The 23,499-nt window shown below is 41.2% G+C and overlaps 2 protein-coding genes across 9 annotated transcripts in view; one reads left to right on the forward strand and one right to left on the reverse strand.

Moving 5' to 3' along the window:
- LOC120300080 (retroviral integration site protein Fli-1 homolog) overlaps positions 1–1,990 on the reverse strand; it is a 26,997-nt gene extending 25,007 nt beyond the window's left edge. For 4 of the 5 annotated variants that reach the window (XM_039325622.1, XM_039325623.1, XM_039325621.1 and 1 more), the window contains exon 1: positions 1,858–1,990. In XM_039325622.1, the coding sequence (XP_039181556.1) occupies positions 1,858–1,875 (18 nt within the window). In that variant the 5' untranslated portion in view covers positions 1,876–1,990. Of the gene's footprint in view, positions 1–1,358; positions 1,584–1,857 lie in introns of those variants that run through there. The other variant, XM_039325624.1, reaches the window with a different exon arrangement.
- On the forward strand, positions 1,830–23,331 carry ETV2 (ETS variant transcription factor 2). 4 transcript variants are annotated; one of them, XM_039325629.1, is made up of 9 exons: positions 1,830–1,979; positions 8,800–8,902; positions 10,003–10,080; positions 11,579–11,755; positions 12,653–12,733; positions 18,186–18,353; positions 20,383–20,544; positions 21,823–21,941; positions 22,273–23,331. In XM_039325629.1, the coding sequence occupies exons 3-9, from the start codon at positions 10,005–10,007 to the stop codon at positions 22,456–22,458; spliced, it is 969 nt and encodes a 322-aa protein (XP_039181563.1). In that variant the 5' UTR covers positions 1,830–1,979; positions 8,800–8,902; positions 10,003–10,004; the 3' UTR covers positions 22,459–23,331. The 4 variants fall into 4 exon arrangements, with proteins under 4 accessions (XP_039181563.1, XP_039181564.1, XP_039181562.1 ...); XM_039325630.1 differs by lacking the exon at positions 1,830–1,979 and adding an exon at positions 1,996–2,180; XM_039325628.1 differs by lacking the exon at positions 1,830–1,979 and adding an exon at positions 2,464–6,585.
- Positions 23,332–23,499: the final 168 nt, after the last annotated feature.

The following is a 23,499-nucleotide window of genomic DNA, read 5'->3' on the forward strand; positions in this document are numbered from 1 at the left end:
GCGGGACTAGAACTCAGAGTCTCCTGATCTCTAGCTGGTGTCTTTAACAAACTGGCAATTTTTCTCTTTTTGTTCATTTTTAAAGCAATAATTCATTGAATCTACGTTAGCCTTGCAATGTCCATTAACAGCCCCTCGATCTGCAAACATGAGCAGGTGATCCGATTCATATCTGTGCCTTGCTAAATCTTCATCCGATGGCTTTTGCAGATCAAATTATTTTGAAAACAGGAAGAGCAGAGAATCTGGGATGAGGTGGTGTCTGATTAACTTGGCTTGACTTGAAGAAAAGAAAACTGCAGGGCCTTATTGTTTGGAAACTGAATCATTCTTTCTGTGTCCCATGGAAAGCAAAGTTAAGGCAACTTTATCTGTCCCTGCCACAGAATGACCAGGGAAAGAAGAACAAACAGGCAAATGTTGGCCTTTCACACATCAAGCATTCCAGAAAATCCTGAAGTCGACGCCAAACCCAAGATCATTCTCAAGATTTGGCAGAACCCTCAAGTGAGAGAAGACATCAGTGGTCTATTTAACCTGGATGTTGTAGAGCTGTATTCACCAGCTAATCCAAAAGGTCATAGAGAAGGAAGACAGATGATGATGTTAGGCCAGATCCTTTGCTAGTCTTGAGTCTGTGGACTCTATGCGTCCCCTTAAAGCCAACTACTTCCAAGAACAGCTTAGACAACAAAGCCCTGGCTTGCTGGTTTCACTGTGACAGACCAACCCAGCTTCTTCTTTGCGAATGATTAAGCAAGGCCCCATTTCCCACATATTTAAAAATCTGAACAGGTCAGCACTAAACTACAGTCAAAATCCCAGCACAGATTCCTTCCCTGCCAATAATAATGCAAAACCAAAGATAATTGCATATCCTTAGACAAGAGTTAACTATATATTGTCAAACTTTGATCAGAGGAAAAATTCCTCTCAATTAATTCTGAAAATTCTCCCCCCAATCTAAGTTGTTTTATTATTATTACTATTATTGTTGTTGTTGTTGTTGTTGTTGTTGTTGTTGTTGTTGTTATTATTATTATTATTATTATTATTATTATTATTATTATTATTATTATTATTTTCAAGAGCGGAGCTTGGTTAAAACAAGGCATGCCCTTGAACTGATAAAATTTTGAAGCCTCCAGTATTTGTATAAGTCAGCATCTGCTTGGCCAACCTGGTCAAAAATGTGTGCTGCGTAGGAAAACAAATGTAAAAGGAATGGGCAAAATCAAAAGCTAAAGTCGGAAATAATGAATGAATAAAAACAGCTACTGTTGGAAAGGATAAAAGCTTTACAAAAATTGAAAGGGGATTAATAACATCAGGAATTGCAAAAAATAAAATGAACTGACCTCTTACCACAGGGAAGTAATTCCAGTTTGGGGGTGACGTGTCCCCCAACACTTTGTATCCATCCCTGGACTTCTGTGTTTTAGCATGGAGATGCCATTTTCATCTCTTGCCTGGCATCTTGATGGTTTGGGGAAAGATACGTCTCTGTGTCCAGTTGTGACAAAGCATAGGAATCCCCCAAAACTTGCTCGCCTGCGTTCCTTTGGTTGGCCAGACTTAGCGGTGCAAGGGGCTCTCTGCTTCACAGTTGAAAGTGTCTGGTGGTGGTTTGGTTTGGGTTTTTTAAACTCAGAGACATCAACCGCCACGAAAGGGAAGGAAGAGGAAATTTTTTTGTACCAGAAGGAAAGAGCGGAGGGGGCCCCTGTTTCTGGAGCTGGGTGTGTATGAGACAGAGAGGAACTGAACCAGAGACCAGCTCAGTGCAAACTGGAAGACAGAGACAAAGCGAGGGGAATCAGCTGCTAACAAAGATGGAGGAACTTCTCCAGGACTTACCTTGATGGTGCAATCCATGGCACGCCTCTACCTGCTGCTTTCCGCCTAGATCTCCATGGGCATTCAGATGAGTTGCATTGGCAGGGCTGATCTTGCGCAGGGGGCCGGATGAACAAGGCTTGGTGTGTGTGTGTGTATGTGTGTGTGTGTGGTGTGTATGTGTGCATCTAATTTTGGGAAGTGAAGTCACACAAACCGCCAGGGCTGGTTTCCTATTGGTGTGACCAAGCTTACAGGCTCTGAAAGGTTTTTTTTTTTTTTTAAATAGCATTGTTGGCTTAGATGCATTTTTTTCCCCCTCTTCTTGTTCAAATTACAAATGGGTAAGTCAAGAGATTTTTGAGACAGAAATGGAAGGACAAGAGAAACGGTGGGTGAAAAACAGAGAGGGATGAGGGCAAAAGAAGACCTGTTGTTGGTGTTCTTGGAGGGTCATTTGATTTATTTTTGCAAGAAGCAGAACCGAGAAGGGTGCGCCCCACAAAAATCAGGAGGACCCAATGCTTGATCTTTAAAGCAAGTGGGTTTTTTTATGGGTTGAAAATTAGCTTCTGGAGTCGGAAAGGCACTGTACACTTTCAGAGGTAACTTCTGTCTTAGCCCCCTTGTTTGCGCCAGGTTACCCTCTTTAGCTCAAGCGAATTGCTTTCAGTGGGGCCTCCTAGACTGAGGGCAGGCAAGCCTGATGAATTATTTACTCACTTTAGATCTCAACAAGACCGGAATTGCAAACTGCTTATAAGTTCATGCTCAGTGATTTCATCTGTAATCCTTGATTCTGTCTCTGCTATGTTACTGAATGATGCTGCTCTGTTGTTCAGTTGATAGGGAGGCTGTTTTGGGAGCTTAGTCTACTTGGGAGACTAACCTGTTAGATCAACAAATGACCTCTGGGCACCCTCACAAAATGGCTGCCACATTGGACCACGGTGTAGCCAATCATTTCATGCTCCATGGTTGGGAGACAATAAGATGAGGTTACTTTTTGTTATTTCTGGCCAGCTTTCTCCCTGCTATTGTTCCCCATCTTAGCTTTGTTTTATTTTTATTATTTTCTCTACCATCGGTCTCAGCAAAGAAATATCCTGAAATTCCCAAGCTTTTTGTTGTTGCTGTTATCTGAAGATTATTATGGGCCCGAGTAGGATCTGGTGGCATTTATGTAAAAAAACAAAAGCTTTGCTTGGCAGTAGCAGTACCCCCTATTTATTTACTTAGCGTATTCTGCTTAACTAAAGGAATTTTAAAAAATAATAATTGAGGTGGTGCAGACATTGGCAGACATAATGTGTCAGTGGGTATGAAATCATTTTGTTAGGATGAAGGATATGGTGTCCATGATTTCAGTCAAATTCCAATCAATTTTGTCTGGGTTAGGAAAAAGTTGAGAAAAGAGTTTATTTGAAAAGAAAACAGGAGAAGAAGTGAAAAACTTCATTCTCAGATGGAGACTATTGTTAGATTCACATGCAGTCTGTGTCTTTGTTAATTGAGATTAATTGATATTTAATCAGTAAATTGCTGAACATTGTTGATGTGAATTTTGGACTGGAGTCATTCTAATTAAAATGATCTGATCTGATCCTCTCTCTTTATCCTATGAGCAGGAACAATTTTTAAATGATAACAATTAGCTGATTATTTATTCTATCTCATGCTTCTTCTCTTTTGTCCTCAGTCAAGTCATTGGTTATTTATATGCTGGAGTACAGAGTGGCTTCATAGCATAAGAATCTAGAACAGTGTTTCTCAACCTTGGCCAACCTTTAAGATGTGTGGTCTTCAACTTCCAGAATTGCCCAAGCAGGTGGCCAAGGTTGGGAAATACTGATCTAGAAGGTTCTAGATTGGTTTATAGTTTACTAGACCAGAAAGTTTGGGTTATATTTTATTGAATAAATCATTATTGGTTGACCATGTACAATAAGAGGACTGTATCTACACCTAGCACATTTAACTTGATTATTTAATTAATCCATAGTTTGATTTTGCAAATTATGTAAACTAACCATCTGAATTAAATTTGGACAGCACAAGGGGAATAAAAAAATGAATCATGATTAATATTATTTAAATTTAGTATGTGGTGCAAATGCACCCATTTGGTTTTTAGCTGACCCAATTAAGCTGACATCAAGTCATGGTTTAATATACCTCCATGGGTTTGTCTGCATAATAAACAAATTCAAACCCCAGCAAACTATGCTAATGTGATGTATGGTTATCAAAATGGAAACCCACTGCAAGAATAATATTGAAACACGCATGCCTGCCACTCACTTGAATGGAGCACGCGCATGCTTGCCCACTGTTCACGCAATTGAGGATGTGCGTGGGCATGCGTGCTGGCTGGCCATTTCCACAGCCTGGTTGCAAACCCCAACAGCCCACAAGTTGGGGACCCCTGTGCTAAACACAGAAAAAGAATAAGAAATAGCAAGTCAAAGAAGTTATAGGCATGAAACTGGAAAAGGAAAAGGAGATAGAGCTATATCTAAATACATTTAAAGGAAATATAGCTACATCTAAATATATTTAAATAGAGGCAAGAGGAAGATCAAAGAAATCAAAATGGCAGGTGCAACTATGTGATTGAATCTCTGCTGTCCTATAAATGCCTCTGAGTTTAAGCCAACATCCTTCACTATACCTCCACTATCATATCTTTCGGCCTTCCTTAACTCCATTATATTCATACACTGCTTTTCTTTATCTTTTTGAGGTTCTCCTCAACTCCATCCAACCTTGAATTCCTCTGCCTTTCTGTCCCTCTCAACTCATCCAATCTTCCTTAATTTGTTTTCCAGTTTGATCCTTGTTCATTCTCTCCATACATGACCAAACCATCACAACATATTCATTTTGCACTGGCCATTCTCTTTTCTACTTAATTCACGTGAATTCAGCACTCACTCATTCTTGACCTTATCTCTTCTTCACATGCACTTCTTAAAAATCCCATGCTAACTACATTTACCCAACTGAAATGCTCATGTTTCTCTCTTCTTATAATGGTTTGATAAAGGGGAAGATACCATAGACATTGTTTATCGTTTCAACTTTTGCCGCTGAAGGCATTGTAGGGGCTGGCCATCCAATGATAGATTCCTCTTGTTATGTGACTGCTCTTTCATCTCTGCAGGAAAGATCTTCCACAGATACCATCAATTAACAGTTCTGTTTGATGGGCTCCGCTGAAAGCAGGCTCACTCTGCTACCCCCTGCTGTAGAATACACTCACTTGGCTGCGTCTGCACAACACACTTAACTGGCTCTGTAACCAACTTATTGGTTGCATTCACACAGTATGTTAATCTTGGCAATTTTCACCTGGATTATTTTTTTTTCCTGGTTTAGTGTTCTGCATGCATCCTGGCCATCGAGTTAATTGGACAACCATTTGTCTGAAATGGTATAGAGTTTCCTGCCTGAGCAGGGGGTTGGACTAGAGGACCTCCAAGGTCCCTTCCACCTCTGTTGTTCTGTTCTTAACTACATGTACTTTATTTATTTGTAACTCAAAGGAGTGAATCAGTATAAGGTTAAGCCCTGTACAAACAAACTCACTGTAGAGTTCTCTTTTAGTTAGTTGGAATTGTGCTTTTGAAACTTGGTTTCAGCGGTTTTCATATTTTTAAGATAACATGTTATGAAACTAATTGCAGGCTTTAATGCTTTGTGATATAGCAACAGCAATTACTAGCAGTGTTCACAGTCATCCCAATAGTTAAAACTAGGGGTTCCATCCACACACAACGTGGGAAGCTCAGTTAGAAGTCATCTTGGTTAGATTCTCCTTAACGTGTTGTGTGAATTCAGCCTCTTTTGCTAGTTTGTAATTGGGTGTTTTTCACAAGTCCAAAAAATGGGCTAATTCAATAAGGCTGCTGAATGCAGTGCTATGTTTATTTCTAAATCTGGTCAATCTTTGACAGCCTCTTATGTGCAGAACTGGGTAAGGTTCTGGATGCCTGCACTACACATGGTCCATTCAGGAAAAATAATGCAAATTATATTTTCTGGCTGCAAGGTTTGTTCCTAACGAACAGAAACTGGATGGATCGTGCCACTGATGCCCCCCCCCCCCCCAGCCCTCAACCCCAAGGCCAGATTCAGGGGATGATTTGGTAATTGGGAAATGTTTTACCCCATTTTCTAATTTCATGTTTTTTAATCATGTTTTTGGAAATAGAGATATCTGGTTTCTTCTCTGCCTGTCCAGCCAATGTTTCAGGAATCAGATAAAAGAGAGGCTGCAATATTATCTTTTTTTTTAATTCAATTTGTTTTTAAGACCTTTTTCCCCCTAAAAAAAGATGCCCAACTTGACCTAGTGCCTTGGTCATCTACCTCTTTCACCTTGATGGACAACCCCCCCCCCTCAATTGTTCCTAGATATTTGCTGTTGGCTGAAAAAAGTCCAGCATTCCAACTCAGGCAGAGCAAATGGACAGTTTCTTTTCATTCTGGCTTCTTCTCCTCCTCCTCTTTTTCTACTACATTTCTGAGCTCCACTGCACCTGGTTTGTGCTTTGTGGTAAGGCGTGGGGGCCCTGTGGTTTCCGGTTGCTGTTGTGCACTCCTTGTCTCAATGCTGGGGCTGTTGCACAATCTCACATTATACTTTCAGAGGCTGGTGTACCCACCCACCCACCTCGCTCCTGAGATTCCCTGGAAAGGGCAAAGAATGGAGCGCCCTCAAACCCAAGAGGAGCCATGAGCCTACAAGTAAGAGTTCTTCTGAAAGATCATTGTGGCAGCTGGAATGCAGGGTGAGGGGCTGTTCATGGGAGGAAGATGGAGAGCAGATAGTGCTTTGGAGGTAAGGAGGCAGGACTTCAGGTTTCATGTAGGAGAGAGGTGCACAAGCCCCAGGGCTATATGTAGCCCCCAACCCCTCCAGAAGTTGCCACTGAATTGCAGATTTCAATTTGACAGATGCTTTCTTTAAATACTTGGGTTGGAATTATAGTTAAATCAGATTTATTTGGGGACTGTTGTTACCCACAACTTCATCCTACTTAATCAATCAATCAATCAATCAATCAATCAATCAGAATAGAGCTGCAAGGGGCCTTGGGAGTCTTCTAGTCCAAACCCCTGCTCAAGCAGGAGATCCTGTATCATTTCAGACAAGTGACTGTCCAGTCTTTTCTTTAAAGTCTCTAGTGATGGAGAACCCACAGCTTTTGGAGGCAAGCCGTTCCACTGATTGATTGTTCCCATTGCCAGGAAATTTCTCCTTAGTTCTAGATTGCTTCTCCCCTTGGTTAGTTTCCATCCTTTGCTTCTTGTCTTGTCTTCTGGTGCTTTGGAAAACAAGCTGACCCTCTCTTCTTTGTGGCAGCCCCTCAAATACTGGAACACTGGTATCATATCACCCTTAGTCCTTCTTTTCTCTAGACTAAACATAAGGGGATCTAGCCTCCAGCATATCATGTCGGGCCAAAGTTAGGCACCCTTGATCTTGAACAAGCCTTGCCCAGATGCAGTCTATCATCCTTGCCCAGGCTGGAAGGAAGTGATGTGGGGTTGTGGTCCAGCTGATTTAGAGAGGACCAGGTTGGGAAAGGTGAATTGAGACTCATATGTGGGGCTAGTTCCTGGCTCAATTAGGGGTAACAAGCTTGTTGGGTGGGGAGAGCTCTTTTGTTGTCTCTTGCCCAATCTCAATCCATTGCCCAATTCTGTGGGTTTGTGGTTTAGGGCTGTTTAAGTACAAGGGGACTGGCTTCTCTATGGGTTGGGAAACTCTGCCACTCATTGCTTGCCATGGAGAAAAGTGTGCAGGAGAGACAATGTGTGGTCAACATGGCCAAAATCAAGCTACTGTATTTGGTTTTAATTACACAGCATAATGCTACAATGCAACCAGACTCTGTTTTTTATATACTTGTCCTACCCCCCACCCAACTCCTGTTTCTCAATACAGGTCACCCTTGTGTTAGGAAGGTGCTTGTGAGCATCAAGGGGGGGGGGTGAGGATATCTTGCTTGTTTTGTGGGTAAATATCTGGAGATCTCCCATTGGAAGCACCACAGTTCAGTTGGGTGCTGGATAGGCACAGCCAGCTCACTTTCTCTCCCACATTATGATTCTGATCCAATCCTCTTCTCCTTGCTGGTGTTTGTTAAGCTCACCTTTCCTTTCCTAAATACAGCGTGTCGATGCAACTGTAGAGTTGGTCAACTTAGTTCCTTCTAGAGCTGTGTTGAATTCTAGCTCCCTTGAACTTGCACAGCTGGTTGAGAATTGTGGTCCAACAGCTTGGGAAGAGCTTTCTATGTCTGTAACTCTTGGAATGTTCTTCTTTCAGCATCCTAGGTAAACAGCCTTGGCTCTCGGGAATAATAAACCTGGGTTAGCAGGCGTTTGAGGCAGTGAGAAAAATTAGGCTTTTCTTGGCTTAGGGCAGGCCTTGGAGGAAGTCACGGTGTCTCCTGTTAAGATTGATTGGAGTTGGGAAGACTAGCTTGCTTGGAAGTTTTGGTGAACTGCATTGTGTTCCTGAGAGATAAACACCCCTCGCTTCCTCTCACGACCTTTTATTTTTTTTCTGTCTCTGAAATTTGGCCACCTGGTCACCCCTCGGGGATTGCAAAGTCGTGATATACACACTCTCTCCCTCTCCCTCTCTCGGACTCTTTCACACACAGAGACACACACATTGGCTGTGCTGACATGGAAAATCCGTCTGCCTCCGTCCCCCTTGCCCCCCTCAAAAACACAGAAAAAGTCACGAAACTTGCTCCTTCATTCAACCAATGAGAGCAAAGAAGTACAAGGATGTGAATACAGAGAGAAAAGATGGGTGGGTGGGGGGAATGGTAGAGACCCCTGGCAAGGGATAAGCACCGATCAATACTTGTACGAGGAAAGCAGCATAAAGCCACTTGGTCAGAGATACTCCTAGGTGTAACTATTCTTCTCCCAACTTCACAGTCCAAGGAGCAGAAGATATTTTGTGCCACTCAATCTTTGGGATTTGTTTACCCGCAAGAAATTTCTCCAAACCAGCCATCCCATAAGAGACCACTGCAAAGCGGTGAGTAAAATCAGGGGCTGAGGCAAGGATTGTGTTGGAGTGATGTGTCTATGAGTGCGTGAAATTTAACACAAAAATACATTGATGGCACCGAACCAATGCCAGATTTAATATCTAGTATCTGCACTCCGATACACGATAAAGTCTATTTAATTTAGCTTTTCTTAGCCATGAACCCAAAGAAATGCTGAGATTGCAAATATCTGGAACATCATGGCCAAAGGAATTCTGGGAGTTGCCAACATTTTTGGATAATGCTGAATTGGGAAAATCTGATTCAGTTCATTCTCTTCACTAGAGATTAGATATAGATATATCACATTTAATTTATATTTCTTTTATGAATTTCCATTTTATATATACAGATAAGAATCTTCAATATTTCACAAAATAGTTCTGAATCTATATATAGATAAATGTTTTATTAATGAAGGCAAATATACATGTCCCTGGATCCTGCAAAATATTTATCTCTAACCGATAATTTTTAAAAGATATTTTTAGTTTTATATAATGAGCATCCTATATATCTATATATATGCATGTGTTAGATAAGAATTTTCAGTGTTTCATTAGTTAGTTTTACATAAGTGAATAATTTATATCATTAAAAAAATCAGGTCATTATTGAAACCTGGTTAGCATGGAAATAACAATGGCAACAATCAGCACAGTATTAATCAGAAGGTATGATAAAGAATTACAGTAATTACTGTCCATAGTGAACCACTGATTATTTAACAGATCATTGAAAGTTGGACTAAGAGCTTACGTTAAGAGAAACCCACATTATGAATGCAGTTTAACATTATTATAAAATTATAAATAATTGAAGCATTGTTTATGATGTTTTGAAGGCAGGCAAGAGCATTTATTTATTTATTTTCAGAAATGAAACTCAGAGGCAGATGGGGGCTATATAGTCTTGGCTTCAGGTTTGGAGCAGGCAGTCTTAATCATGTCTCTCTGCTGATCATTCCATCTTGAGGGATGAACATGGACCATCTACCTGCTCTCCTGGCTGGGAGTCAAGCAGGACACGAGATGGTCTTGCAGGAAGTGAGGTGGGGATTATATTTGCCTCTATCCATGAATTGCAGATATGGAGTCTGGGCCAGAAAGTTGGAGGGATAACCCGGTACAAATGGTCCCTGCTGGAGCAGAGATTGAAGGAACAGGTAAGAGATGCTTTTCATTTGTTTTGGAAAATGAAACAACAATTTCGTCTTGTTTTTGACAGGCCACTAAGTTGGCCTTGGCAACTCCCTGCACCTCTAATCCGAACAGAGGAAACGGGGAAAGCATGTCTTCTTCTGGAATTCTTGCCAAATCCTTCCCCAGATGTGGCCACCTGTTTGTGAATAGACGTGTAACTGGAAAGCAAAGGATGTCTGCGTATGCTCCACTCTGGGACACATGACCACAAGGGATGAAGGAGGAGAGCTGAGAATGGAAAAGTCATCAATTTTTGTAGTGGCCGTCCAACTGGGTCTTCTATAGGATTGCAACTGGGGTAGGGAGAATGTTTCTCTAAAGCTCACGGCCTGATTTGATGCAATTAAAAACTTTGTCCTTGGCTGGCTTCTTCTCACCCCAAATTTGGACCCCTTCTGCTCACCTTTTGGAGAGTTGATAAAAGATGGGCAGTCAGATGACTGACTCTTTTATCCAAATTTCTGTCCAACATGCCATTTGGCTAGAAAGTGAAAGAAAAGGTAGAGATTAGAGTTGAGCTCAGCTCCTGTTGATTACATCCATAGGATTCTTCTGACAACAAGACGGAAAAAGGTTTGTCCTGCCTTCTTGGGTGGTAGTTTGCTTACATATAGTCCTCAACTCAAAACAGTTCATTTAATGACTGTTCAGAGTTACAACGGCACTGAAAAAAGTGACTTATGACTGTTTTTCACACTTAAGACCGTTGCGGCATCCTCACGGTCAGGTGATCAAAATTCAGACGCTGGGCAACTGACTCATATTTATGATGGTGGCAGTGTCCCGGGGTCATGTGATCACATTTTGTGTCCTTCCGACAAACTAAGTCGATGGGGAAGTCAGATGCATTTATCAACCGTGCTACTAATTTAACAACTGCAGTGATTTACTTAACAAGTGTGGCAAGAAAGGTCGTAAAATGAAGCAAAATTCATTTAACAAATGTCTCACTTAGCAACAGAAATTTTGAGCTCAGCTGTGATCGTAAGTCGAGGACTACCTGTATTCGATTGTTTATTTATTTGAAACCTGACATTTTCTGGTGGTTTCCCATCCCAGTCAGGTTTAATCCTGCTTAGATTGTTGTTTTGAAAATCTACCAAGGTTGCCAGGTGTTGTTGCTATGGCATTGGCTTCAAAGAAATAAACACTATTTCATGTTTGCGTTCTGCACAAATAATCAGGCCACAAATGCAGAGAGAGCAGTGGGCTGGGGCTACCTCAACCCACCAATCAGTCCCAGGCTATGGCTAATTCCAGCAATGGGTCAGGGGTAGGCAACCTTGGCTCTTTTATGATTCGTGGACTTCAACTCCCAGAATTCCTGAGTCAGCATGGCTGGCTCAGGAATTCTGGGAGTTGAAGTCCACAAGTCTTAAAAGAGCCAAGGTTGCCTACCCCTGGTACATAGTAAAGAATATGGACACCTCTTAGATTCTCTCTCTCTTTACATTCCACCAGACTTTTTGGAAGAGTACAGGAAGATTTTCCAAGATGATTTTGGTGACATAGGTTCCTGGTTTCTACCAGAAAATGAAATGGAGCAGCAGCTGCCAAGCTGGACTGGCGGAAGTTACCTTGCTGAACTGGAAGGTTTTGAGAAGGCGATGCCATGTCATGAACCTTTTGGCTTAAAAGGTAAATAGCTTCCTGGGCAGTAGAGGAATAATAATAAATAATCCCAAATTATTTATCCCAACACCGGTGCTTTATCAGAATTCCTTCTTAATTTTAAGAGGGTGGATGAATCTGCATTTCTCCTCTTCCCTTTCCATCCCTTGAATCCATTACAGTTATGAAAATTCAAGCAGGAATTATTTTATTTTCTCTTTTCTAAGACTTTATTTTAGACATTTAAAGAAAATCTGAAAGGAAGAGATTAAACAAAATTAAGAATAGTATGGAGGCAGATTCATGGAGATTTGAATTTAAATTGTGCTAAACATTCTCTTTAAATATAAAGCAGTATTCTAATTTTAATAGGAATATGACTGTTGGATATTCTTTTTTCAAATATACTTTATTAAATATGTACAAAAATTATGTTTGTAACTGTATCAAAGTTGGAAGTTACTCCTTTCCTATTTATTTATTTTTTTATTCTTGGCACTTTTTCTCTCCTTATTTTTCATAATCATGAATAGTTGTCATCAAGTCCCAAAATTAAAATTTCATTTTTTTCCATTTCAAGCAAGAAGTTCAAAAGTGGTCTCCAAATTTTTGTTCTCTTTAATCAAAGTTTTTAGTTTCGCCATTTCAGCCAGCTCCATTAATCTCACCATCCATTCTTCCATTGTGAGAATCTGCACCTCCTTCTATCTCCATGCTTGCAAAGGTCTCACTGCTTTGATCATATAAAGTCCCTGGTTTTTTCTCAAGCTGCTTATCCATCAATTTTCAAGAAATCATGTATTAGCAACCCTAGATATCACTTTAGCAGTAGAGTTCTAGACAGCAGTTAATGCACCATCCCTAACACCACACGCCATTACTGCAAGAATAAACATTAATGGAATTATCTCTTTTCTTTTTGAGGCTTTCCTGAGTACACCAAGACCATCGTGGAATTGAAGCAAGTTTCTTCTGATCCAGACTACAGAGAACCGTACCATGGTGGTGAGTTTTGGCTGATACATGGAAGGAGAGAGGAAAGAAAGCTTGTGGCACTAAGGAAATACTTAGTGGGAAATAATAATAATAATATAATAACAACAACAGTGTAACAGTGATACCCATTGTCATTGGGGCACTGGGAACTATGTCCAAAAACTTTGCAAAATATTTCAAGAAACTGCAGCTTCCTGCAATAACTCCAGCAATGTTACAAAAAACTGCGCTACTGGAACATCTTACATTTTAAGGAGGTATCTGATTAATACCTAGAATGCTGACAGTAACCCGTGTCAACCATCAGCGCCAGTCAATTTGAATTTTCAGTTGACTGAGGTTCACATCTAATGAATAATAATAATAATAATAATAATAATAATAATAATAATAATAATAACATTAAAAAATAGCTGGGAAAGCAGATAATAATAAAACCTGGCAATGGCTAAGAGCAGGAAAATTGAAGAAAGAGACCGAGGGACTAATTCTGGCTGCACAAGACCAAGCCTTAAGGACAAATGCATACAAAGTCAAAATTGAGAAGACAGCAACAGACAGTAAGTGCCGCCTATGCAAAGAAGCTGAAGAAACAGTGGACCACCTGGTAAGCTGTTGCAAGAAGATTGCACAGACTGACTACAAGCAGCGGCATGACAAAGTAGCAACAATGGTGCATTGGAAGATCTGCAAAAAATATCATTTGCCTGTAAGCAAAAACTGGTGGGATCATAAAATAGAGAAAGTCATAGAAAATGATAAAATTAAACTGCTCTGGGACTTCAGAATTCAAACAGACAAGCACCTGCAACATAACACCCCAGACTTAACAATTGTCGATAAGAAAGACAAAAAAGTCTGGATAGTGGACGTGGCAGTGCCTGGAGATAGCAGAATAGAAGAGAAAGAACTGGAGAAGATAACAAAATACAAAGACCTACAAATAGAAATAGAAAGACTGTGGCAAAAGCAAGCAAGGGTAGTACCAATAGTAATAGGCTCCTTGGGTGCAATCCCAAAACAACTGGAGCACCACTTGAACACCATTGGCATTGACAAATTCGCTATTAGTCAATTGCAAAAGGCGGCCTTATTAGGAACTGCTTCCATCCTGCGACGATATCTGTAATACCATCAAACATCCACATCTGCCTATCCCAGGTCCTGGGTAAGGACTCGATAGGTAGACAAAATGCCAAATCCAGTCTGAACATCTGGCTGACTGTGCGATGATTGAGAATAATAATAATAATAATAATAATAATAATAATAATAATAATAATAATAATAATAATAATAATAAAGTTGGAAGAGACTTTGGAGGTCATCTAGTCCAACCCCCTGCTCAGGCAGGAAACCCTATACCATTTCAGACAAATGGTTGTCCAGTCTCTTCTTAAAAACTTCCCGTATTGGAGCATTCACCACTTCTGAAGGCAAGTTGTTCCACTGGTTAATTGTTCTGTCAGGACGTTTCTCCTTAGTTCTAGGTTGCTTCTCTCCTTGATTAGTTTCCATCTGTTGCTTCTTGTCCTGCCTTCAGGCACTTTGGAGAATAGCTTGACTCCCTCTTCTTTGTGGTAGTCCCTGAGATATTGGAACACTGCTATCATGTCCCCCCTCATCCTTCTCTTCATTAAACTAGACATAGCCAATTCCAGCAACCGTTCCTTTTATGTTTTAGTCTCCAGACCTCTAATCATCTTTGTTGCTCTTCTCTGTACTCTTTCTAGAGTCTCAACATCTTTTTTACATCATGGTGATCAAAACTGGATGCAGTATTCCAAGTGTGGCCTTACCAAAGCATTGTAAAGTGGTATTAATACTTCACGTGATCTTGATTCTATCCCTCTGTTAATGCTTTTTTGTGTTGGCTTTTTTGGCAGCTGCAGCACACTGCTGGCTCATATCTAAGTGATTGTCCACTAGGACTCCGAGATCCCTCTCACAGTTGCTACTATTGAGCAAGGTACCACCTGCCTTCAGGTGCTTGTCCTGCCTTCAGCTGCTTTGGAGAATAGCTTGGCTCCCTCTTCTTTGTGGCAGCCCCTGAGACATTGGAACACTGCTATCATGTCACCCCTGGTCCTTCCCTTCATTAAACTAAATTTACCCAATTCCAACAACCCTTCTTTATATGTTTTAGCCTCCAGTCCCCCAATCATCTTCGTTGCTCTTCTCTGCACTCTTTCTAGAGTCTCAATATCTTCTTTATGTCGTGATGAAGAAGAATTGTGGGGCTTAAACTCTCATAATTATCAAATCTTAATTTGACAAGAAATGAGGATTAACAGATTCATTTATTTATTAAACATGTTTAACGTGGCTCCTGAGTTCATACATAATGAGTCAAATCTTACTGAAAGTTGATTCAAACTTCAATGTTTGGAAAATTTAAAGCAAAATAGATGCTCAGTTTTGACTCATTTTTTTTTTTGTAGCTTCTAATTTCATGTGGCAATTTATACTGTGTTGGCTGTGATTCTTGATATTTATCCTTTGCTTCAAGCTTAACTGTGCTTTTTAGCCCTATAGGCTAAAATATTCAACCATTTATTAATATTGCAGCTTAAAATTATAACCTTCTTGAGATTTTTAGACCCCCCTTTTGTGCTTTTCTTTTATGTTCTTAATCTGTTTTCTATTTTGCATTTGTGTGTATATGTTTTCTTTGAAAACAAAAAAGAATCAAATCAAAACAAAAAGTTTTTAACTTTTTGTTTATTATACTGCAGAAGCTTAAAAGGTACCAAAGAGTGAAAAATAAAAAAGCAAAATAAAGAAATAGATCAAAGTAAAAATGTTGCAGTAAAGAATTTGATGGCACAATCTCTCCTTCATCACCTAAATATTAAATCCAGTTGTTTTTTTGAACAGAACCTTTGGAACACATAAATATTTATGCTATACTTTTAATATTTAATCATAAACATTGGGCATGTTTGCTCATATCTGTTAAATAATTTCATCTGTGGTTTTTTTTTTTTTTTAGTTAGCTTCTTTACTTATTTTTCTTGGAAGCCATATTGCAGATATCTAAATTGACTTATACAGGGGAATCATTCCTGGTTAAATTTGGTCCTATTATAACTCTATACTATAGCCTAGCTATCGCTGCACATTCAGTGAAGGAGAAAAATTTCTTTAAGCACATCAGTATACCTTTCAATGAATCATTTTGAAAATGGTACAGTTAAGAAAGAATACCTTGCATGTACCTATTTAAAGGGAAGTGAAATGAGCTATGTCACAAGTCCTTATGGGTATTTCTTAGTACATGAACGCAATGACTTGGCTAGATGGCTATGTGCATATGTATGTTGGGATGATTAAGCAAAGCTACTCTCCCCTTATTATCCCCCCTTTTTTTAAAAAAAAAAAATCCTATCCAATTCTATTTGAAATTAGTTAATTAGCCTTGCAGCAAAACAGAGCAGGAAGCAACATAACAGCACAATAAAAATCAACTCTCTGTTTCAACTGAGACAATTTGAAGTTAAAGAATCAAGAGGAAGTGAAGGTTTAAAAAACTTTGCTGAAATGTTGTAAGGCTGCCAGCTATCAACCTTCCCCAAAAGTGTTTCTCTTTAGAAGGGCTAGGCTATGACTCCCATGGTTCCCTGCCAGCACAACTCTCTGGGAATTATGGGAGTTGCCACATTGTTGTGGTGGTGCAGTGGTTTGAATGCAGTACTGCAGGCTAACTCAGCTCGATTCTGACCAGCGCAAAGTTGACTCAGCCTTCCATCCTTCTGAGGTCGGTAAAATGAGGACCCAGATTATTGGGAGCAAAATGCTGCCTTTGTAAACCACTTAGAAAGAGCTGGGGCTGGCTGGCTGGGGAATTCTGGGAGTTGAAGTCCACAGGTCTTCAAGTTGCCAGGGTTGGGGACCCCTGCTGTAAAGCACTGTGAAGTGGTATATAAATCTAAGTACTATTGCTAAGTGCTATATATCTGAAATGTGGATGAGGATTGGAGGAATAATAACTACTACCATACTACTACAACAGGAGTATCATAGGTATAGCATAAAAGGCAATTTTCATTATACGTGGATGATAATTCTTTTAAAGTTTCCCAGACAAGGCACTTATTAGAAATCACCAGGACTCATTGATCAGAGCATTGGAAAGTTGTACAGTTGGAATAGGTTACAAGATCATCTAGTCCAACCTTCTGCAATGTGTAGCAGAACCAGTTAAACCATCCTTGAGAGTTGATTGTCCATTTTTTTCTTCAAAATGTCTAGAGGTGGACAACCCATAGCCTCAAAAGATAGACCAGTCCTCAGATCTGTACAGATCTTAGCATCACAAGACTTTTCCTTCTGCTTAAATTTTCCCTTGCATTTGGAAGGGTGAATCAAATGGTGTCTGGCACCCTAAGCCCAACTGATCAAACCACAATACAGCCTGAAGTGATATGCACATTCTATCATGGTTCATAAATCCCAGCTTATGGCTGAGTGCAGTGCATGAATCCAGGCAACTGTGACTCAGACAAACCCCAGTTAAGTGCTTAATAAATATGTTCTGTGTTTTCTCCCTGTGTAGAGGACACAGGGAATGGCCTTGAAGGTGACATGGTCTGTAAGAATAACTTACAGACAAGGGGGAAGAGTTGCTACCGAGCCAATGTCGGAGAACCGCAGTTTGAGCCTGAAAATATCAAGAAAATAATATGAGAAAAATGTCTCAGATCAGCCCCTCTCTAAATTAAAGAATGGAGGAAGAACATTCAGACTTGCAAAATTCTGTTACTAGAGCTGTTCCAAAGTAATCATGGTCTATACGGCATTGGTTTCTTAATCTGGTCCACCTTGTTGGGCTGGCACACCTGTACCCCAACATTACCTGTACCCCAACATCTGTTTAGGAGAGAGGTGAAAAGACCCTGAATTCCTTCAGGGTCTTTTGACTCTCAGGATCCAGAAGCTGTTCTCTTCAGAGACTGCTACCTGAGGATTTTTATAATCTGGAATTCTTGCCTCCAATAGGAACCTATGATTATAGACCACCGGTTCTCAACCTGTGGGTCGGGACCCCATTTGGGGTCAAACGACCATTTCACGGGGGTCGCCAAACAATGCAGTCTGCCATTTTTTCCCCCTTTTCCTTAGCTGTGCTACTCCCTTTTATTCTATTGGCTTTTGAAAGCCAATAGAATAGACTCTCTTGAATAGAGTCTAATTCTATTGGCTTTCAAAAACCAATAGGAATTGTCCAGGCTGTCTCTGCCCTGCTGAGCCCGCCAAAAGCCCCAGTCTGCAAACGGTGCTGCACCAGTTGAGTAGTCTTCGACTTATGACCGGTTGAGTAGTCCTTGACTTATGACCGGCTGGGGGTCGCGGCATTAGAAAGGTTGAGAACCACTGTTATAGGTAGACACCGGGGGAGAAAAGTGGTAGGACCACCATTTTCCCATGATTCTGATGACACTGTGCCTTGAATCTCCCGCAGCTTCTAGAATGGTGCTCCAACAAGACAGTGTCCCCCACAGCTTCGAGGGCTCCAGCTGCCCCCCACCAGTTCCTCAGCCTTGGTTCGTTCTGTATTCTGATTCTCCTGGAGAACAGGTGTCTTCTGCACAGCTTCCTCCGGGGGATCAGCAAGAACAGCGGAAGGAAGGTAAAATCTCTCCTTTGCATGACTTTTGTATAATTCCTGTCCTCCAAACTATCCTCCATGATAGTTCGTGATTTTTTAAAATTCATTTTCAACATGCTTTAGAATTTTCTTTGGTGATGTTTCTCAGCTTGCATTATCATTGCTAGGTAGCTAAGGAGGCTATTTGTTTTGGGGGTTTTTTTTAAAAAAAAAACATGATTTTTTTCACATCTTAACCTAAAAAAGTTCCATGAGAAATTTCTGGGATTTAATGGCAAGCATACAAAGGCCCTGCCATTTGCTCACTGAGGAATCTTAGTGCAGTGTTTCTCAACCTCAGCAATTTTACGATGGAGGGACTTCACCTCCCAGAATTCCTCAACCAGCAGTGCAACATCCCTTGGCCAACTCATCACTAAAGCAGATGCCAGAATCCTGCATCTCCCCATCAAGACTTATCCTTTGAAAACCCAAAGCAAGGATCTGGACAGACTTGAACACTGGGCACTAACTAATAAAATGAAATTCAATGGTGACAAAAGCAAGGTTCTACATTTAGGCAAGAAAAACCAAATGCACAAGTACAGCATAGGTGGCACCATGCTCAATAGCAGTAACTGTGAGAGGGACCTCGGAGTCCTAGTAGACAATCACTTAAATATGAGCCAGCAGTGTGCTGCAGCTGCCAAAAAGGCCAACACAGTGCTAGGCTGCATTAACAGAGGGATAGAATCAAGATCACGTGAAGTATTAATACCAATCTTCAATGCCTTGGTAAGGCCACACTTGGAATACTGCATCCAGTTTTGGTCACCACGATGTAAAAACGATGTTGAGACTCTAGAAAGAGTACAGAGAAGAGCAACAAAGATGATTAGGGGACTGGAGGCTAAAACATATAAGGAACGGTTGCTAGAATTGGGTATGTCTAGTTTAACGAAGAGAAGGAAAAGGGGGGACATGATAGCAGTATTCCAATATCTCAGGGGCTGCCATAAAGAAGAGGGAATTAAGCTATTTTCCAAAGCACCTGAAGGCAGGACAAGACGCAACGGGTGGAAACTCATCAAGGAGAGAAGCAACCTAGAACTAAGGAGAAACTTCCTGACAGTGAGAACAATTAATCAGTGGAACAGCTTGCCTCCAGAAGCAGTAAATGCTCCAACACTGGAAGTTTTTAAGAAGAGACTGGACAGCCATTTGTCCGAAATGGTGTAGGGTTTCCTGCCCGAGCAGGGGGTTGGACTAGATGACCTCCAAGGTCTCTTCCAACTTTACTACTGTTACTATTACTACAAACGCAATTCCTTTTCACCATGTGGAATGTGAATGATGAAAACGAAATTAGCATAAGGCTAATTTTGAGCAAGACAACCTGCTGTCCTCAACACTGTGCTCGCTCAATGTGTTTAACTTTAAACCAGATTAAGGGAGCGCAGTTGGTGTTGTTCATAATATTCCCTGTCTCAACCTCTGAACCATATGATGGCCTAATGTGGTAGCTGAATTCAGTCAAGATGCTAAGGCAGTAGTGGCTGAGCTCCATCAATGTACTCTGACCTCATGCTTATTAATGTGTTTTAATGCAAAAATTAAGTCAATGCAGTTTCTAGCAAAGATTTCTGATTTCTAATTAGAATACTATAATTTGGTCTAGAGCAGGGGTTGGCAATCTTAGCTCTTTTATGACTTGTGGACTTCAACTCCCAGAATTCCTGAGCCAGCAAGGAACCAGACTAGGAACCAGGACACCGTGAGTTTTAGTCCTGCCTTATGCATGAAAGCGGCTGGGTGACTTTGGGCCAGTCAGATGGAGTTCTATGAATTCTACAATAATCTGAACCATAAACCAACCAACCAACCATGTGCTGCTTTAAAGCAAGCTTAGATGCATTTGCACCAAATGCTATTGGGCCTTTAAGAAACTGGTTAAAGGGACTGTGTGAATGCACACAATGTGTATGTGGTTCTTGTCTTTCTGTTAAGGTTTTGATCACTAGTTTTCATGCTAACTTCCCTGATTCTGTCCATCCATTGCTGTTATCTCTAGAACCTTGGATTGAGTCCCTTGGTCCCGATTCAGGCAGCCAATCCAGTGCCTTGGACAGCGACTCTTGTCAATGTGATTCACCAGTCAGGAGCCAGAAAAAAAGGGAACACAGAGACCAGACTGATAGCAGGAACACCAATACTTTACCTAGAGATCGGGCAGGTAAGGTTGAGGTTGGAGGATATCAGAAATTTAATAATGTGCTGACACTAAACTTCAAATCTTAAAGGGTCTGTAGTTACACGACTTTTTAAATTCCTTGCCCAATCATTAAGGTCAAATGCAGATAATCCTTTTTTTGTGCCCCATCCACTGGCAGCATGATGTGGCTTCTTACTTGTGATTCTAAAACTAGGAAGGACCTATATTTGAGGATCTGCCATTCTTTTCCTCTGGCTTTTGGATACAGTACCTGTAAAATGGTAGCCTGCTTTGACAGGAGCTTTTGACTGCAGTGATGAAGGAAGAAAAAAAATATTGAAAGTGGTTGATAGAGCTTGGAAGTGCTACCCATTGCGTAATTTGGGGTGGGGTGGGGAGTAGATTGCAAAAGAATCCTTTGTGGCATTGTAGTAGTCTCAGCTTATGACCAGATTTTCCATTTCTAAGCAAGGCAGTTGTTAAGTGAGGAGTACCTCATTTTATGATCTTATTAAGCAAGTCACTGCAATTGTTAAGTGAATCATGCACTTGTTAAGCAGATCTAGCTTGCCCATTGACTTGGCTTGTCAGAGGCCAGCTGGAAAGATCACAATCACCACAAATGGTGATCATACGAACCCTGGGATGCTGTAACTATCATAAACATGTGCCAGTGGCCAAGCACCCAAATGTTGATCACATGACCACAAGGGATGCTGCAGTGGTCATGAGGACTGGTCATAAGTCATTTTTATCAATGCCATGGAAGCTTTGAATGGTCACTGAAGAAATAGGTGTAAGTCAAGAACCACCTATATCAGGGGTCTTCAAACTTGGCTCTTTTATGACTTGTGGACTTCAAGTCCCAGAATTCCTCAGCCAGACATGCTGGCTGAGGAATTCTGGGACTTGAAGTCCACAAGTCATAAAAGGGCCACGTTTGAAGACCCCTGACCTATATAGTATTTTCAATTGTTTGCAGAGAAACAACTCATTTAAGTAGACCATCTTTTTTCAAGGTTCTTCAGATTGCTTTTCTTTTCTTTTTCTTTCTTTCTTTCTTTCTTTCTTTCTTTCTTTCTTTCTTTCTTTCTCTCTCTCTCTCTTTCTCTTTCCTTCCTTCCTTCCTTCCCTTTTCTTTTTTCTTTTCTTTTTCTTTCTTTCCTCTATTTTTAAGTGGCATGCCTGAAGGCCGTTATTTTTTTCTGGTTGCAAATAATAGCTGTGAGCTGCTTTGCTCACGTGAGTCCACAGCACAGTTTCCCAATCACCTCTGTGCATCTCCTATTTTTCTGGCAGGGGCCGGGCCCATCCAGTTATGGCGTTTTCTGCTGGAGCTGCTCCAAGATGGCTCCTGTCAAGCCCTCATCCGCTGGACAGGGAACGGCTGGGAATTCAAGCTCTGTGACCCACACGAGGTGAGTCCCCCTCTCGCCATCATGAAGCAAACAGTACAGTGAGTTTAATGGACTCCGGTACCTGCAAACTTCCAGAGAAAGAAATATCAGGGCCTCGTCCACTGTGGCCCTTCCCCCCCCTCCCCCAATTGCCATAATGCTCTCTGCTTTAGCCTGAGATGCTGTGCTAGCCACAACAGGCCAAGGCAATGCATGTGTGTATTGTCTGGCCACAAGCCACAACTAGCAACGCTTGAGCAATGACTTGGGATAAAATAGGCTTCTGGTTATCAGTGTCAATGGACTGCCTGCTCATTTCCCCTCTGCCCCCCTCCCTCTCATTTCCTGCTAGGTGGCCAGGCGCTGGGGCAAACGCAAGAACAAGCCCCGCATGACGTACGAGAAACTGAGTCGGGGGCTGCGCTATTATTACCACAAGAACATCATTCACAAGACTAGTGGCCAGCGCTACGTCTACCGCTTTGTTTGCGACATTCAGGGTCTCCTGGCTGAATTGGATAACAAGTTGCGGATTTAGCATGCAACCGTCTTAAGAGAACCTTTTCTTCATTCCTTACGCACCCAAAACCTCAGAAGGGCTCAGAAGAGCTAGCAGGACCGGCTTCTTTGGAGAAGACTCTGCTTCCTTTAAGCTATGCCTAAAACGAGGGTGTGAGAACTGGCTGGCTGTGGGCTGCAGAGTAGGGGGGGGCAGACCCTCTCTGGATTGGGCAGGGCAAAAAATAGTGGGGGGGGGAGTTGGGGGGGGGAGTCTTGCTTTTGTGGGATAGGTAAAAATACCCCCCCCCCCAAAAAAATAGAATTCGGGTCTTGATTCTAGCTTTAGAGAAGACAGGCAGGGAAGCAGCCAATCACACTGGCTAAAAGTATAGATTAGCAGAAGTTTGGCAAATAAAGGCATGGCTGTTACTCCTCTTGATTGAAGGAGTGAGAACTAGCAAGTTTTGAACAGCATTAAATATCTGGATTTTCATAGGCGTTTTGGAGGAGGACTGCCATTTCTGAGGCTATCTGCTCTCCCTCACACACACCCCATCCCCTCCTTCTCCTTTAGCCATTATTAAACCATTTAAAACAGGGCTCTGCCTCTTGAAAGAAGAAAAAGAGGTTCTCCATGGTGGCTTCAACTCCTTCTGGGGAGGGGGGGGAAATGGCCCCCTTCCTAATTGCTTTTAAGCAGGCCTTAAGTATCTGCGTCAATCTGTGCCTTCATAAGGAAAACGATGAGCTGGCTCTTTAAACAGTCGCTGCTGTTCAGAGGGCAAAATTATATCCATCTCAATCAGGAAACTTTTGGAAAATGTAGACTTTGTTTTTGTTATACTGATTGTAAATTACATTCATTCTGAAAGTTGGCATATAAAACCTGAAATAAACTAAAAAAAACATGTTTTTACATAGTACCGCATGTCCAACCAAATTCAAAAAGGTTTGCTTTGGGGCCACTCATTTAATTAATGGATTGAACAAAGGGTCGAATCGTTAAAAGCTTTTATTGATTCAGGAGCCGCAATTTTGTGTTGTATGTAGTCCCTTCTCCCTGGCTTCTTAAAGAGCT

This window comes from Crotalus tigris, unplaced genomic scaffold (assembly GCF_016545835.1).
Source record: "Crotalus tigris isolate CLP2741 ecotype Arizona unplaced genomic scaffold, ASM1654583v1 scf7180000024338.4412243, whole genome shotgun sequence".
Lineage (NCBI taxonomy): Eukaryota > Metazoa > Chordata > Lepidosauria > Squamata > Viperidae > Crotalus > Crotalus tigris.